This window comes from Vanacampus margaritifer, chromosome 3 (assembly GCF_051991255.1).
Source record: "Vanacampus margaritifer isolate UIUO_Vmar chromosome 3, RoL_Vmar_1.0, whole genome shotgun sequence".
NCBI classification, from domain to species: Eukaryota; Metazoa; Chordata; class Actinopteri; order Syngnathiformes; family Syngnathidae; genus Vanacampus; species Vanacampus margaritifer.
In genome coordinates, this window is record NC_135434.1 from 22,266,229 (window position 1) to 22,285,512 (window position 19,284).

General features: G+C 38.0%; 1 protein-coding gene across 3 annotated transcripts in view; it reads left to right on the plus strand.

Moving 5' to 3' along the window:
• sema4c (sema domain, immunoglobulin domain (Ig), transmembrane domain (TM) and short cytoplasmic domain, (semaphorin) 4C) overlaps positions 1-19,284 on the plus strand; it is a 108,538-nt gene that overhangs the window by 75,406 nt on the left and 13,848 nt on the right. For all 3 annotated transcript variants that reach the window (XM_077562093.1, XM_077562095.1, XM_077562094.1), the window contains 6 exons: positions 8,918-9,072; positions 13,820-13,882; positions 15,614-15,712; positions 15,851-15,947; positions 16,270-16,389; positions 17,482-17,633. In XM_077562093.1, the coding sequence (XP_077418219.1) occupies positions 8,918-9,072; positions 13,820-13,882; positions 15,614-15,712; positions 15,851-15,947; positions 16,270-16,389; positions 17,482-17,633 (686 nt within the window). The remainder of the gene's footprint in view (positions 1-8,917; positions 9,073-13,819; positions 13,883-15,613; positions 15,713-15,850; positions 15,948-16,269; positions 16,390-17,481; positions 17,634-19,284) is intronic.

Sequence of the window (19,284 nt, forward strand, 5' to 3'; positions counted from 1 at the left end):
TATTGAGAGGGAGAGTGAAAAAAAGATTGATTTAGGAATGCTGGGAGAGACAAATGGCAAATTGTGGCTGTGGAAAAGGGCCAGGCCTTTGACCTCCAGAGAACTCTCTCTTTCTCTTGGCCCCTCTCTCTCAACCTTTCTTTTCTTGCATTCTGCCTCTTCCATATCTTCTCAAAGCCTCCAATTACAGTAATGAGCAGTTGAGAGCAATGCAGAGGAGGCAGCGCAAGGTTGTGCGTGACTGGCAGTACAGATGTGGGAGGAGGAAGAAGGAAGGGGAACATTCATCACTGCTTCTCTATCTGCGTTGAGTGTCACTCATCCCCCCGCCCCTGAGCTGATTGGTCGGTAGAGATTAACAGCCTGGACCAGATGTCACGACCTGGAGTGTGCACTGTTGTCACACTGACTCTGGAAGAGCTGATGTGTGACCAAGTGGGCATGTGGATTAAAGTGAAACTGCCACTCCAGGCTGCTCTTATGCAAAGCACTTCTTTGCAGCAGTGTTAAAAGGCTTTTACTGATACCCTGATTTAACGCTATTGGCCTTATGTGCAGAAACAGCATAGTCCATTATATGTAGCCTTAAAAGAGTGTGAGGAGTACACGCCGGGGGCAAGAGTGAAAGTGAATTGAGCATACTGTATGTGAATTTCACACACTGATGCACATATAATATATGAGCAAAAGTCTTGGCACGCAACACTTAATCGATCACAAATTGGATTAAAATTTTCTTTTGAGGATATATAGTTTATTTAAATGTGCACGGGTGTAATATTTTTTTATAGCAATAGACATAAAATACACACATTTTCTCCTGAGGTTTATGTATCCATTTATGAAAAAGGGATGCTGTCAGCTTTGATTCATTCCACAGTGTTCTTGCACTAGTTGATGGTGTACCTCAGGAGGTAAGTGAGTTGAGGCCCTTAATCCACCATTAAAGTCAAATTCAAATGTTCACAGCAAGTGGTTGATAACGTGAGCACTGTCAGAATGCGTTTTCATGGAAACTGAAAGCATTTGTTATTTTGAGTCAAAGCGCTGAGAAAATCTCTATAAAGCTAATAGAACAAAAATAAAAATGCTGTATAAGAAAGACATAATTATGCTGCTATAGTATTTTATTTTTACTTTTTTAACTCATTCGCTGCCATTGACGTCTATAAACGTCGAAAATTCATTTTAACTATTTCTATTAGTTTAACATTTTTTCCACTTTTGTTGAAAATCTAGATTTTTTTTATTGTACATTTAGTTTTGTACATTCAATTTGTGATTAATCGCGAGTTAACTAGTGAAGTCATGCGATTAATTACGATTAAAAACTTTAATCGCCTGATGCCCCGAATTTTTTATAATATTTTCTTTCTCTTTTTTTTTTAAATGAATTTATGGCAGTGAATGAGTTAAAGAGCTAGAAAGCAGTACACCGATATTGCCAAAAAATATCTAATATATATGCATTTTATCCTACTCAACATCGCTACACAGCCAGCAACAGCGGAAGTAAACACAACAAGTGGGGGAACATTGTGGTAGTTGTCGCAGGAAGCTAACGTGAAGCTAGCGTCTTGTAACAATGATGATGTCGTGCCATGGCTCAGCAGGTTGTCCAGTCACCGGAAGTTCTGTTGTTCAATTCCCACTCTCCACAAGTCATGTCATTGCATTCTTGGTCAAGACACTTCACACACATTGCCTCCAGTGTCACTCACACTGGTGTAAGAGTAGCGTGAATGTTTGGTGGTGGACGGAAAGGCCGTAGGCACACACTGGCAGCCATGTTCCTGCCAGGGCAGCTGTGGCTACGTATATATATATATATATACGTTTACCACCACCAGAGTGTGAAGGCATGAATAATGTATCCATTATGAAGCGTCTTTGAGTGTCCAGAAAAGTGCTATATAAATCTGATGTGTTAGTATTTATTATTATTATGTATGCTAGGTATCGGATCTGAAACTCAGAATTGGCAGATCCTCAAAATCAGGTGACTCAGACTCAGGTGCAAAAAAAATGTGACTGGGACATCACTAGTGCCGAGTTTATCACGATCCCCTCTATATTCGTCTCTCCGCTGTATGGGATAATTTTGGTTTAGTTTAGCTCAAAAGTGTTTTTGGCTAAGAAAAAAAATCATATCTGAACCATCTTAAAAGGAACCCTGGTAGTCATGACAAGTTTGCTCTATATTATTTATTTGGTCGTTACTAACATATCTACGAGATTCATTTTTCAAAAATCATTTACAGTTTAATACATTTTGTAGAAACTTTATTTGGACGTATGCCGCCATTGTTATTTACGTCGCAACGCATTCAGTGCATAGTGACGTAGAATGGCGGCGGTAACCTTGCCAGCAAGATGAATTCTCGCAGTATTTGTAAGTTCACAAACCCTGGAGAATACATTTTGTACCGCTCCCGATGATACGTTTGCAACCGATCTTTATTCGATCGGACCAATCAGGCGTTGTTTAGGCAGGACGAACCCAATAAGCGCAGATGGCGGGGGGGAAACAAACAAACCTAACAGACGAATGGATGCTGCAATTAGTTATGGTCTTGCAAAATTACTTACCGTTTCCTTGTTGAATTTGAACTGCGAGAGGCGTTTTGTGCATTTTTGTCTGGTAAAGTTGTTCGATGGTTTCTCAGCATTTACACATTAACCTCGATTTAGATCACTAGACTGCAGGTCTTGTGCAAATCCAGTCAGTAAAAGTCGGAACATGTCTAGCTTTGCCAGTTTTTCTTCTCATGCTCTCATTCTGTCTTCCACCTGACGCTCTTGTGAACTCCCTGTCTAGGCAGCAGAGAACTGACTTCCATCCCTGAGTGTGTGCATGTATTCATTTTCTTTTATTATATTTTTGGTGAGTTTTCTTTTAAAGAGGGTATCCACTTAGATGAGGGTTTGTCAGCGCCGCATGTGTGTTTGTCTTGAGTCTCGTGGCACTGTCCTACCCGGTGTCTCTCCCTCTTGTCTGTCTGTTTCTGCTTCCCATTCAGTGTTTGTTACTGCTTCAAAGCTCTCCTTAAAATAGTCCTTTAATCATAGTTTGGTGTGTGAGTGGCTGGGCGGTTGGAAGCTATAAGCAGTGGCTGTATATATTTATAGCAGACAGGGAGCTGTGCTGCAAGGCTCAAGGCAGATCACAAAGTCTCGGGTCTGAAGTAGACCTTTTCAGACAACAATGAAGCAATGTGGATTTCCTTGCTTCCCTCTCAGATTCCACCTTCAGTGTTCGCAATAATTTGCCTTTGACGAAGATGCATTATTCCCTGCTATTGACCATTTCCCCAAAACGTCATGCGATTGATTTCCAACCTTCAGGCGGCTTCTGGTTTCTGTTCATATGAAAATGAGCTTTCTTATCTTTTAAATTGAGCCTTTTCTGTCCAGTTGAAAAATCCTTCACAGCTGCTGCCTTTAAGGAAAATATGAGACATGTGTGTAGAATAACAAATTTTCTGGCAGTGAACATGAATATACTGCTTCTCATAGAGAACATATTAGTTGACATTTTCAAACAATTTTCTGAACAATTACAAATTTTAAGTACATTTTATTAGTTAAATGTAAAACGTTTTTCTTAGATCTTTGTCATTTCAGTCAAACTGACTACGTTAACATGCAGTCAATAACCCTTTCAAAACCGGTATATTGGCAATATTCGGGTTTTGGATGCATACTCTGTAGGCAAGGAATCTTGGTCTTTTGAGTACAGGAAGCACTTGTATGCCCAGCCATCTCGCGCACATGCACCCTACTTACCAGAAATACAGAAGTAAACAAAATAAAAACAAAAGTGCAGTCACCTGTTATTGTGTCTCTTTTAAAAAATGACCTAGACTCTCTCTCTTTGTATTTGTATTCTGCCATCTGTTTCACCAGTACACACATCTTTTTATCACGGCAGCATCACATATGACTCCTTCTCTTTGAGGTCTTCTGCTAGCATCAAAGGATAATCACACATACAGCGAATATTTTTAGCTTCAATGTGGATATGCTAGATAAATACAGCACCTCTTATTTACAACCATAACATGTATATTCACATGAGCCACAGGTCTGAAGTCTTCTGTTGGTATGCCACAAACGTTATGGCCTCAGGGTCACCACAGTGTGGTGGAGGGTTAGTAGCACGTGTAGCCATATCTTCAAACTTCGAAAACAGGCCCCATTTTTGGGTGGGCTCAAATCAGTGACTAGGTACTCCATAGAACTGTTACACTGTGTGTGTCTTTCCGTGTGTATGTGCGCCTCCTACCATGTGTGTAGCATAGCAGCAGATATTCAGTCCTCCCCGAGGATGCCGCCTCACTCTTTGTTCACTCTTGCTCATTTGTTTCTCCCCAAAAATGTTTCTACACTCCTGCACCTCAGATAATAATTTGAATTCACTACTTATCTGCCGCTTTCTTTCATTAAGCACTTTTACTCTCCTCATCTCTCTCCTGCTAAGCTTCTGCTTCTAATTGTAATTTTCCGTTACCTTGTCCGTATTTAACTGCCACGTTTCCAATATTTGCTGCATGTTTACATAGAAAGACCACTGGATTAACAGCAGGGTGAGCCAAAATGACCTACTTACAATTTAGGATGCTTTTGGTATTTGTGCAGTCTAAATTAGAAAGAATTATATATATATATATATATATATATATATATATATATATATATATATATATATATATATATATATATATATATATATATATATATACATACACTCATACACACATACACGTCATACAAATAAAACAGATAATAAGGAAATCCGCCCAAAATTATCGTTAATCATCGACCAATTTGACGTCATACAGATAAACCAGATAATAAAGAAATCCGCCAATAATAATAGACATACCACGTTGGTCCATCGGTTGTGGTTGTGACTCAAGTTGTGCCCAACTCCTCAATCCCTCCCCTCTCCTACGGTAGTGTCGCATATTTGTGACGTCATAATGCTGTGACCTCGCGTTCACAGCAGATGCATCATGGTGACATGGCAGTCGCCAATGTGGGCTTTCTTTACTGTCCTGTTATGGAAAATAACTATTTAACCTGTATTATTAACATAAGTTTATACTGTATTTTGGACACTTGTATTTTCTTTAACAATGGGCTTTTCACTACTTGTACATAAAGCAATATAAGCCTGCTCGGAACAGACTGCTTGCTTTCCTGTCTAGCTGACCCTCCCTTTCTCCTCCCAAAACCTAACCAGGCTGTATAAAAATCTTCCCATGATAATTTACTGCGCACACTCTCACAGATCTTTTCTCGTAGACTGCTCTGTAAGACTTGTGTATATTTGAAGCTTTCAAATATAAAGAAACCCAAGAGACAAATTGTTTTCCAGACTGTTTTATTCATCTTGCCTAACTACTGAAAATTCCACAGCACTCGCATATTTTTGTTGCATTTTTAAAACGTGACTGTTTTGTTTTGGCAAACTCAAAATGAGCTACTGGTTGTCTTTGAAGCTGAAAAAATATTGCTTCATGGTGCTTTACACAATGTACATGTTAGACTTATAGTAGGATTCCAAAGTATAGTTGTAGTCAAGTTAATTTTGCAAACAAATATCGGCTTACTTATCGGTTATCGACTTTGGCACTTAATAAATTATTGGTTTATTGGTATCGGTTGAAAATAGCATTATCGTGCATCCCTAATATATATATATATATATATATATATATATATATACACACACACACACACACACATACACGTCATACAGATAAACCAGATAAGGAAATCCGCCAATAATTATCGGCAATCATCGACCAATTTGACGTCATACAGATAAACCAGATAATAAAGAAATCCGACAATAATAATAGACATACCACGTTGGTCCATCTGTTGTGGTTGTGGCTTATTTACATCATTAGGTATTTATTTTGATGCTTGCATATGTGGGAAAATGAGCAACTGCTACACATTTTCCTTAGTATTGCTAACTTAGTAACATTTGCTATATTTAGACACTTGAACCCCTTTTGCCACTTAAAAAAGGACTTACAACAATAGTGCACCTTTGTTAGCAACATAACTTAATAAAGGTCATCTCATCTTAAATCAATCTAAATGTCTGTCTGTCTGTCTGCCTATGCATCCATATCTAATGATTTTTATCTACACATTGCACAAGTAGCAGCTTATTAATTTAAAACATGACAAGTAAATGCTCGTAAATGCATTAAACTAAGATGGAAAACAGTTAAGGTTAGCTTATTGGCGTGGCCCTCGTTAACTGTTCCAGTTTCTGACATGTTCCCGTTGGAAAATTAATTGCCCACACCTGCTGCAAGATCTCCTTTTTCTATCCAAATAGTAGGCTGTATTTATGAATAAAAGTCAATATAGTCTCAAGTAGGCCACAGCGCCACATGTACAGTTTAGCATACCATAGATCACACTACTGTTCCCTAGCTTGAGAATAGCTGCTTTTTGTCAAGAAATAAAAATTATTCATTCTGTAGAGTACATGTTTGTCAATGCCATTCATTCTTTGGGATAGCATTATTTGCAGTGGGGACAAATAATTTGAAAGTGAACACTGTGACAACAAGGTGATATTAAATAAAGCATGAGACATAATGAAAACTAAACATCATCTCTTTCTCTGCTTGCTTATATTTTGTGTACTCTGCTGGAGTTTGTCTGTATGCTAGGTCATTGTTTACCAACTTTTGTTGAGCCAATACATACATACAAAATACATAAGAAAAATGTCACAGCAAAGCACCAAACAAAAATGACACAAAAGTGATGAATACAAAAGTAATGATGATCTTGTCTAAATTTACTCAAAAATAACTTACTCAGTGTAAAATTTTGAACAGTTGATTTCGACACAAAGCTCGCAGGAAACCTCTGATGTTTGAATGACAAAAGGGGACTACACATGTTTTTCAGCCATCTAATAGCAGAGCATTTGCAATTGTTCAGCCTATTATATGGCACTGGCATATATAGATTTAATAATTATATAACTTTTAATGAATATTGAAATATAAAATTGTATAGATAATATAAAATATATGAATATATTTAATAATGCAATGTTATTTAGATTAAATGGAATTGGATCATTTCTTGTGGCACCTCTGATGATCTGTTAATCGTGTGCCACAGCACCCCGTTTGAGAAGTAGGCAATTTGCATAGTCCATGTGTATGTGTCATGCATTTTGTAATTGACTGATTCTTTCTTTAAAATGTTTGTTATTGTCTTTAAGAAGTTAAATCATAATAAAACACAACCTTTTATAAGATTGGTAGACCTGAGGAAATTTGCATCACAGTAATTTCAAGGCTCGCATCTTGCTAATCACTGAGTTATAACTGAATTATAGCTAATTAGATTACCAAGCTTCAGTTAGTCCTTGCATTAAAATGTGATTGTCATCAACATCCCGGATGATTAACAGTCTAATCGTACCTGGAGAATTACACCCATTTTTATTGGGCCCTCATAGGTTTTCGCTTGTTCCTTTTGGATACTTGCATCAATACTTTAAAATCCCACTGCACACTGATCTATAATGTTAGGGCTTTTTGACGTAATTCATGCCATACATCTGATAAATTATTATTTACAGTAGCAGTTTCATGTTGAAAATGATCATTATTGCTGTTGAAATGTACAAATGTTTTTATGTTAAAAACACACAGGGCAATTTGTTCTACAGCTTAGAAATGCTTTTGTCCTTGCTGTTGCTTTAAAATGTTTTGGTCTTTTTTTCCTTCAGTTTCCATGAAAACAAGGGCTTTTACTTTTAGAAGTAATGTCATGTTGTTTGTTTGCAGCCTTGCCTAATGGGCACACCTTATCGCACTTCTAACATGCAGATCTGATTTTACAAAATGGCTGAACTGCTGAAAGTCATGAACATAGCCAGTAATAAGGCTTTTGGTTTATCTCTCTCCCCATGATATTACTGTTGTTTATGTTCATTGCTACCCCAATCAAACTTAACTGAAAAGGCTAACCGCCTTTTAATGAACGAAAAAAAAGTAATGACAGTAATTGAGTAATGCCTTTTCCTACCTTCCTGCTTTAATGAGGCTCTGCTCACCATCAGGCAGTTGTAAAAGGTCTGATTCCATAGCAAAGTAGTATACCATAACTGTGTTCCTCAATTGTGCATAAAAGCCTATGCATGGCACACCATTATTGTTGTTGCAGGTTCTAATCCTGTACATAGCATTCACACTCAAGACAAAGTTGTGGATTCAATCCTTTACTCACTGAGGTAGTAAAGACTTACAAAATATATACTGGAGTCTCACGAGATATGCAGATTTGAAATGTTTGTGCCCACCTTTACAAGCATTTTTTTCCCCCTTAAAACTTTGGTGTAAATTATATGACTTATGGGGGAATTTGTCTTTTTTGATGTATGTGTAACTAAGTACATGATGCAAAAGAGAAATATCTGGTACTCCTTATTTACCAGCTACATTACTGTAAGTATGATTGCCTTCTCCTGATTATGGTGTCAGCATACAAACTGAAGGTGAAGAAACACTGAATGTGTTTACTGAAACTGCGAAAACAGCCTTTTTTTTTATTGATTACATAAAAATGATGATTGCAGCGTAGGTTGGATGTAGGTGGAGGATGATATAGGCTTAAACTGAAAAGCAGAAATATTGTCCATCTGTGCGTTGCATAAAAACCAAGAAATGTGTGTGAACTGGAGCTAGGTGGATAACATTAAGTTGGGGTTGTGTGGTGGGTGGCTCGGTGGTGTGAATAAGCCGGGACATGGACACATTTATAACAATTAAAGTGTGAAATGTTCTCTTCTGTCCTTTCATCTGTGAGCAAATAGGGCAAGTAATATGGTGTAACGGCAAATGTTGTTTCTTTTGTCTCCATCCAGATGTTTTGGACAGCATGGCCAGGTTCAGCATTCAAGGCGTGTTCAACTACAGCATGTTGACACTCTCAGACCATGAGAGAGTTTTGTACGTCGGGGCACGCGAGGCACTATTTGCCTTGGACCCCAACGATATTAGCAGACAGCTTCGGCCACAGGTAACACACGCACACAAGCACATATACACACACACACACACACACACAGATATACCTTAAAAGGTGTGTACTGTGAGCCGTCCCCCTTCAATTTTTTACATGCTCAGAGCAGAGTCCTACTGATTACTGATTGCATCTGGTGCAGCCAGCTGGAATCAAGAATAAAAGTCACGAGAACAGTTACATTCAGAGTGCCTAATGCATGGCCCTTGATTTTGATGCTGAAACAGATATAATTTAATTTGACTTATTTAAAACACTAAAACTGTAGAATAAAAAAAAAAAAAAAACAATTATTGCATAATGATGTCTAACAATGGTGCCACTCAAAGGTGAGTAAGTATACTGTGGTGTTTGAAGGACTGTTTTAAATGTGCGTGAGCAAAAGTGAAGAAAACTATTTTTTCAGACATCTGGATGGATTATGCCCAATGTACATTTATCTTATTGAGCCCTACACATTTGGAATACTAATAACTTAATAGACTAAATTCATTTTCTTTGAAAGCTTTTATGAATAAGGCATTGTATAATCCCAGCCCTCGCCACAATTCCTTGTGTTAATGTAGACACTGCCCTCATTTTATTCTTTTTCGGGGTTCTAATTTTCTGATTCAAGGACATCTGAGAACACACTTAAAAAAAAAAAAAACTCCGGCAGATAATGAAAGTGGAAAAGAGTGTAATAATAAATTAAATGAGTCATACTAGTGGTTGGGCCTTTTATTAGTCATACCTGTTCTTCTATTAAAGCTGAGGTTTGTAGAAGCTAATGAGATAGAAACTGTCAAGTGTTTTAATCGTTTTTCAGAATGTGTTAAAGTACCCTCTGTCAGGTTGGGGAGTTTGGTGGAGGACCCAAATGCAGGGAGCAAAAGGAGCAAGGCAGGGATGCAGTCAAAAAGGGGATTTAATTAAGAAAAAGGCAAACAAGGTACTCAAGGTACAAAAATAACATAAATAACAATGTCCAACAAACCAAACAGGAGCAAGGCTATGCAAGGAAATTATGACAACAGGGCATGGCCTTGGTGTGACAATGACTCGACAAGGACTGAAAGAAAGCAGGGAACTAAGGCCCCGTCCACACAAAAGACAGTTTCAATGTATCCTCCATCCGTCCACACGATGGCGCGGTTTTGGCGCTTGACACTGATCACTTTTGAAACCGGGCTCCAGAGTGGAAAGATTTCAAAAGCGCTGTCTGGACACCATATGCAGGATAATCCTCCAGTGATGATGTAATGGTCGCAGCTCGATGACGACGCATTGTCGCACATTGATGACGTATGCGCCAATTCTTGGGTGACTGCACGCGAACCGTCAGTCTGTCAACAACAATGGCTGATAGCCGTGTCGTAGTTTTGCGCAACCTCCTTAGCTTGCTTATGCTTTTGCAGCAAAATGTTTTGCTTCTTTAGTCCCAAAAAGCGGTGTTGTACTTGAATCATTGTCACTTCTCCTGTGTTCGTCTTTTTCCGTGTTTTGATACATGGAAAGCCATGCTTGTTCTGTAGATTGCGATAAAGTTATGGGGGGGAAGTGTTTGTCTTCTTTGCTGATTCGTCTTCTTCGCTTTCCATTAACTCCCTGTGGCTGCACTACAGCGCCACTCCAGACTTGGCATATACATTACAGCCGTTAAACATCCTCAGCGTCTTCATTTGGACACAGGCAAGTCATGACATGCTTCTGTGTGTACGAGATTTGTTTGAGGAACAAGCCGGCTTTGCTTCCGTCTGGACGGGGCCTAAATACACATAGTAACGAGACAACGAGAGACACCTGGACAAGACACACGTGGCTTGGGGAACTGATTGGGTAACACCAGGGACCGGGATAACAAGCACAGGAGGACATGATAAAACTTGACGAGACATTGACAAAGGGAGACACACAAGGAAAACATAACCCATAAACCAAAACACAGACCATGACACCCTCCTTGAAGGGTCATGATAATTGTAAATTGTGTTAACTGCTACTGTTTAAATAGGGAACCGAGATTATTTATGTCACTTAAATCAACTTGAAAGTCGCATTCGGTATAAGATGTCTCTTATGGGGGAAAACGCCATGTAATTTTGTCAATGACAAAATAATAAACAATGTAAATGAGGGTCATGAACAAATTCAGGATTTTCGTATTAAAACCTTGTTAAATATACAGTGTGTAGATGTACCTGTGTCTGTACCTTCGTGTTAATAGAAACTTGGGAAGCCAAATTTCATGACAATGTTGGCGAGATAAAAACAAGCTTTGTCTCTTGTGCTTAAATTGTTTGTCCGAACTTCTTTAAGTGTTTGGTAGAATTGCACGTAGACACCATGGCACCAAACCTCAGTTTTGGAGCTCTTAACATAGGCAGCATTAAATTAAATTACACATTGTTGACTAAATATATGCTAGTGCAAGTTAAGATGTTTTTTGGCATTAAACAAAAAATAAGTATCTAGAACAAAATGACATACAAATAAATAAAGTTTTATTAAACAGGAAAAGTCTTTTCAGGAAAGTCTGTTTCCTGGATTGAGGGTTTATGTCATTTTTCCAGGTTATTGCTTTATTTTAAATGCATTTGGCTGAGCCCTTGCTTAAGCCTCATTCAGTAATACCATGAGAGAGCAGCCAAATATTAAAATTGTAATGTGTGCTACTTTTGGCTGAAAAACACACAAGTAATGCATATTGCTCACGCTTTGGCTCTGTTCCTCATGCGCTTATTCCGTCCTGTTGTATTGGCCAGATTTTAATATCTGGATCTCGTTTTGCTGAAATGCACTCTGTGGGAATTGTGTTTGTTTGCCACATACATGGCCGCTCACATATTCAGTGAGATGATGAAGCCTCGGAGACCCAGTCTTTGGGAAAGGGTCGTCAGTAATATACCTGAATTGTGATCAATACAATCACAGCAGGTGAGTGAAGGCATAGTGAGCAGCCTGCAGCAGTTTAGGGATTATTATCTGATTTACTATAATGAGAAGTTATTACATGCTCACACAGAGATGTGCACACAAACAGTCACATCATGCAAGCGCAGGCTGTTGTGGTTTATGAGTCTTGCAGTGAAGAAGATAAGACCACCTGTTAACATTCCCCCAGTGTGGAACGTCGAGGAAAGATGCCAGGGCTCCAAAGTTTTGCCCTCCACCGCCATCTGCTTATCACTCCGAATTTGAGATGTGTTTTTTTTTTTTTATGTTAAACACCACTTAAAGAACTTAAGTTATTCAGTCATGTTCTTCCATCAATTTGGTTCAATTATTGATGTACAGTAGCTCAGTCATCCCTCGTTGTGTTTCCCCTGCTGCTATAGCTGTAGCTTTGACCAAACATGCAGCAATAATAAAGCTAAGCATTGCCACTCCACTTTCAGAGGTTTCATATGCACGCCATTGCACGGTGTATAATTAAATGAGGCAATTCACACAATGGCAATGCTAAAGCTCACCTCTTATTAAATTTACTTGATAAATATTGTTGAAAGGTTTTTCATGTCATTGATTAAGTTGTCTTGATTCCTCTCCAGTCCATTACTCGCACATGCTAAATTTGCTATTAAAAAGGTGCATTGTTTAATGCTCAATACAGCTACAGTTGGTGTCAATGTAATTAAGCACAAATAAGGCCATTATGCTATTTTTCAAACATGATCCATTTTACCATTCAATGTGTGTTTTAAGAAAACAATACAGTGCATCTTCATCTACTGAGGGGTCTGTTTCCTCCACGTGAAGCACATTAGTGTGAAGTTAAAGGATAACTCAACACCAAATCGACTTTTTTTTTTGCTGATAAACTGTATAAACTGGTGTCTACAAATGCTTTCTACATGTCCTGGTCATTACTTTGACATTTTAGTGCATGTTTGTTGAAAGCTTGAATTTGGGGCAAAAATTGTGTGTTTAGCGCCAACTTCAGGTAACACTGGGATAAACTCAATTTGGCTATTTCTCCTCTCATTACACGAGACAATACATACTACGTCACTTGTTCCGCATGACGTTGTAGCCCCGCCACCCAACTGCTCATTCTCGTTCACGCCTCCTTAAACGGCTTCTTAGCGATTTGCTGTTGTCAATCACAGCCAGACCACGCCCAACCCTCTCCCCATTCGCAACCCAACGGTCCTCCAGGCAACACCCCCTTTGAGCGCCAATTTCAAATCTTAGTGAGGGGTGGAGCAAGAGTCGAACTTCCTGTTGAGTAATCCTTTAAAAAACTGATTGTTTTAGGAATTTAGAGGGATACTTGACTCATTTAGCCATTTTTAGCAGTAAAAATATATTTTGTTTGTAATTAATTTGATGAATTCATTAGTTTTCATTTATAATTAATACATTTAAAAAAAAAAAAAAACATTTTGCCACTGACTGTTGACTGAAAATGGCTTCACGTAACGACCAATCATGGCTCAGTTTGTTAACGTCACATGACCAAACGAGGAAAACCGGTGAGCTGTGATTGGTCGTTACTTGAACTCTGAGAACGTGTGATGTCATTTTCAGTGAACAGCAAGTGGCAAAATGTGTTTCCAAAAAAGTATTAACTATACATGAAAAATAATGAAGTTATCAAACAAATTCTAGACAAAATACTAATATTTTACCCTTCTCATCGTTCCTAAAATAATAACCAAAATACCTGAAATACCCTCATTCGTGTTATATTTGGTAAAGAGAACATGCATTGTACAGTACGGCAGTATATCACGTGTGGTTTTTTTTCACTTTTCACAAACAGATTGACTGGCCAGCACCATTGGACAAGAAGAAGGAGTGTGTCATCAAGGGGAAAAGCAACCAGGTAGGTTGACAGAGAATATGAGATTTCTCAAAGGCACCACTGCAGTCATACAAGAACACTACGACTAACCCAAGAGAGAGAGAATAATATATTGGATGTTAAGTTTTTTCATTTCTCCTGTCAGCCAAGTAAGTTTCTCAGCTAATCTGTTTTTATGACTATGTTGTCTTGTAATGCTACTAAATAGGACTATGACTATTGAGTATTGTCAAGGCAGAACAAAAAATAACATTCCAAAATCCACCTGTTTTGGTGCGCATGTGTTGTTATATCTACATAATGCTGAGAAAAAGTATATTCATATTCGGGAATGACAATAGGTTGTTTACACTCTGCATTGTTGCATTAATTTGCTGTCCTTCATCTGCTAGACATATTTTAGTCTGATTATCCTCACTGATTGCAGAGGTTGTAAAAAGGAACTTAGAAATCATGAAAATGCACCTATTCCTTAAGTGTGATACTGATTTTATGACAACAGTAAACATGCAGGCATCGTGGTGTGGGAATGGCTGAATATAACATAAAAGTAGATTGATTGACATCCTCAACCATTAAGCATTATGATGAGGTCATCACCAACTTATCTAGGGGATGTGACGCCACATATGTGCCAAGTCACGTTTTCAGCACGTTGATGTCTCACGTGTACATATCAATGAAGGAAGTACGAGAGACGTTTGCATTTTCAAGATGGAAATACAGTCTCATTGTTGTGTTTGTGACAGCTAAATATGAAAATATTAACTTTGGTTGTACACTCAGTACTGTCGACAAAGTGTTATCTAGCTAAATATATCAAATTTGAAAAAACATTTGGAGTCGCAGCACAACACATTCAACTTGAATTGTTGGGACGGTCCCAACAGGTTGTGTGAAATAGAGCTGCGGCTAATGCAGGAGGTCCTTGCATTTTCAATGTTGTAGTTACATTTATAAACAATTAAATTTTACCCTCACAGTTTTAACAGTTTAATATGTCAGGTCAAAAAAGACTGCCTTTATGTTGTATACGTAAAAAAGGTTGTTGTTTTTTTTGTTTTTGTTTTAAATATCAAATTAAGTAGTACATTTATATTTAGTGAAATCAAGAAAGACTTTCTAGACTATGTAAAAACAATTATATTTAATCAAAAATCATTTTATTTTTTCATAAAAGCTTTACTATATTAACATTAAAAATGCACTTCCAATAAAGTATTGACAGAACTAGTTGTCATTTTTATGTTATCGAATGTAACTTACAATGTAACTTATTTACTTTTAAAATAACAATAATCAGTAAAGTAACTAAGTTACTTTTGAAATTAGGTAATCATTAAGGTAACTGAGTTGCTATTTCAAGGTAACTGTGTCAACACTGCCCATTACTAAATAAAATGATATTTTCTATTATTGAGGCGATAGTCGGTATCAAGGACGACAGGCACTGTCACTTTGCTTTTCAAGTCATCCATCCATCCATTTTCTTAACCGCTTTCTCCTCATGTAAGAGTAAAGAAACTAAGTTACCTTTTCATGGTAGCACTCATTATCTAACTGCATGTATCCACTGCAGCTGTGTGAACTTGTCATTTTGGCAATCAATGTCCTGTTTCGGCAAGTTTTGTCTGAATGGCCCAGGCAAATAAATGCCAGAATACCGGCTCCACCTTTACGCATCTCATGTCTAATTTGCCAGGGAGGCGATGTGAGCAAGTCAGTTCTAACAATTCCTCTTCTCTCCCTCAGACCGAGTGCTTCAACTACATTCGCTTCCTGCAGAGCTATAACCACACACACCTGTACGCGTGTGGTACCTACGCCTTTCAACCCAAATGCACCTATGTGGTAAGAAAGTGACACATAGACAGAATCATATCTAACAGAACTTCAACTCCGCTGTAGTGTGGATGATGCCACTGTGTAAATATATTGAAGTATCGTCACCACCTGCTTATCACTGGGTGTGTATGTGTGTACATGCAGAATGCAGATTATTTCAGTCTCAGCACTGCTGTCCTGGAAGATGGGAAAGGCAAATGTCCATATGACCCCGCCAAGGGCCACACTGGCCTAATAGTAGGTGAGTCTTGTGCATGTGTGCCTGTGCCAGCTGCATTTTGAGTTGGGGATCAATATGATTTATAGCGTTGACAGAGGCATAAAAACATACATCAAATCTCTACAAAGTACTCCTGCAGGCTTTCCATTTTGTTTTGTCGCCACGCAATTGCACGCAGGGTCCAGGACTCCAATGCAACTTTGCACGCTGCATTCAATTCCGAGTGCATGGTTGAACTAAACCTACAAGCACCCATTCTTCATTTGTGTTCCTCCAATGGACTGTTGACCTTCGTTATTTTAGCTTGAGTTTGATTTAAACCAAGACTTTTTTATTGGTACAGACAAGGAGCTCTACTCTGCCACGCTCAACAACTTCTTGGGAACTGAGCCAGTCATACAAAGGAACTTGGGCCAACAGCACTATAGCATGAAGAGTGAATACTTGCCTGCGTGGCTCAATGGTAAGTGTGTTAGGAGAAAGTCATTAGAAGTACCTATATGCCACTAATGAAATATTTGGAATAAAACACATGCAAAAATGTAAATATAAGACTTAAATTGTCATTTTCCATCTTAAGTGCACGAGCAAGTAATTGTAATCAAACCTTTTGTTCCAGTACAACATATAAAGTCTATTAATGTATTTTATTCTTGTATATTCTTGAAGTAGTAGCCACATTACTCAAGACTTATTTTGTTTGTTGCAGTTTCACAAAAGGTTTCTCAGCTGTAATTCAAATGAGATAGTTAAGCAGATGTTCTAAAGTCAATCAGCGTGCATAGGCGCTAGTCCTCGTTAGCGCATCAATTTTAAAACATTTGTCTCTTAAATATCATCATATCTGAATTTCATGAATATATTTTTATCTGAATTTCATGAATATATTTTTCAGCCATGTAAGCCTAAGTCAATGCTGTCATGTGAATGAATTGATCACGTCAAATAAATTAGATGGACAATGGCGCCAGTTTCCTTTGGACAGATTTTAATTAAAGGGAGAAGAAAAAAGCCAGAAACGTCAAAGAACAAAAAGAGAGAGAGAATGAGTTCAGAAAATAAAGCATAGCACTTTGGCACTGTTTCGTTTTGTTATCTTTTGAAGGAAAGAAATGAGAAATGTGGAAAGAAATGAGGGGAAAGACGATGAGGTCACAGCAAATGGAATTGGTAATGAAAGGGCAGGCGTTACGGTTGGCTAAGAGCCAATAGAGGGACAGGTAAAGAGAATTGGTGAGAGAGGAAACAGATGAGGCCAAGATATAATCTAAAAGTATTACCAGTACATTAGCTAGAGCTTCAACATACTTTTTTTAGTGTCCTATTGTGGCCTAATGCACTGCTTTAAAGGTAGACAGTATGTGTTGAAAATAATGGAATCCGCATTGTAGCCAGGTAATGGTGCGTAATAAGATGTTAAGATCATTCACAACATGAAATGAATTACATCAAGAGTGACTCTGCAAAAATCAAGAGACTCCTTACATTGTGAGCAGTGAAGGGTCACAAACAGAGATTGTCCATCTGTCTATTAATGCTGTTTGTGTGTGCGCAGAACCAGACTTTGTGGGTTCAGCCCTGGTTCGAGAGAGCAGCGGCAGTAAGGGGGGTGACGACGACAAGATCTATTTCTTCTTTAGTGAGCGAGCATTGGAGCTGGATTGTGACACTGAGCTCAATGTGGCTAGAGTGGCTCGCGTCTGCAAGGTAACCATTACACCACACAAAAGATTAAGACAAATCTCACATTTTATTAGTTTGTTTTTATTATTTATTTATTGTTATTTATTTATTTATTTAGTTTCATCATTATTTATTATTGTAGTTGAGAGGCCACATGTAGCCTAATTTAATGTCATGTGGGTTGGGCCAGTGGAATCATAACATACAGTACATAACAAGACATTTTTAACCTGTTTTTTAAATGTATAAACTAGGAGCATCAAAAGAAGTGTGTTAATTTTGAGCTAATTTAAACTTCCTTTAACGCCACAATTTTTGGGGGGATGCACGATTAATGACCGCCCCTTACTTGGAAAGCTTGTACTCGGGGAATTCCAGTAGCAACGCAGCAGACATGTCCACGTCAAAATTTTGCTGTAATAAGAGTAATAATAATGCATCTATTTGTGGAGACTAGGTTCAAGTTGTATTTTATAATTTTAAAAATGTGCAGAATTTCACAAGTTACATGTTAAAGATTAGATAGCTCTTAATATGAAAAGAAAAATGCACTGAGCTGTCACCAGTGTCTTACAACAGCACTTATGCCATCTAGTGGTAGAAAAATGACCTCAACACAAATCAATATCACACTCCTTTTTTACAGTACAGTACATCTTTTTTTTAAATTTTAACTCAATCTTAATTATTATGAAATTACTCTATCAATGACTAAAAGATGCAGCCATATTTCTATGAGTTTGCTATTTTTTCTGAAAAACTTAGACAAAAAATATTTTACTGTACATTTAGAACAGATATAAAATTTGCGATTAATTGTGAGTTAACTATTGAAGTCACGCAATTAATTACGATTTAAAAAAAAAATGTATCGCCTGACACCCCTATTTATAAACTTTAAATATTAAACATGAATAAAAAATACATTGATAAATGTAAAGGCATTTGCATGAACAATAATAATGTGTTGGCGTGTAGTCTTGCTATCAAGTTTGTGGAAAGCAGTGCTCACAATGGGCAAAATTAGGGAGAACAGGTAGACTCACTCACCCGAGTATCCAAGTAGGCAACTAACCCTGTTACACAGGCTGGATTGAGCCCCCTTGCAGAATGGATGGTTGTGGCCCGCGGACCATATGTGAAAGTGTAACTTTAGACTGACGTTCTGCCACCAACGCGTCTGGGGGTATCTTCAAGGACACACGCTTGGTGCGCCGAAATGTTCATCTTAGCCCAGACCCATCTGCCAAATTGGCAAAGGCGTGTGGCGAAGCTTGCGTCTGCACGAAAATCAAGATCCGCCAGCATTTCTGAGAAAAGTGTTAACAGGGTGAAGATGTGTGTAATTAACCACACTGTATTTGCACAGTTTTATGGAGAATGCCCTTTAATGTCTGTCTGAGAAGAACAATAAACCTCTTTGAATGAAATTAGAAACAGATGCCCACACTTGATGAACACTGGAGCAATGAATAATTCAATGCATCCTACTGATATTGGTTTTGCTCTAGTGTGCTATGTCTCATTCTAACGACTATACTATCACCATTTACATGTACTTTATCTTTTCCTAGAGCACACACCATCACTGAGGACAATGAGAATGACATTATTTGGCACAATGACTTTTCTAAGGGTGTTATATCTACATAAAATATGTAATCGGTATGTTTAT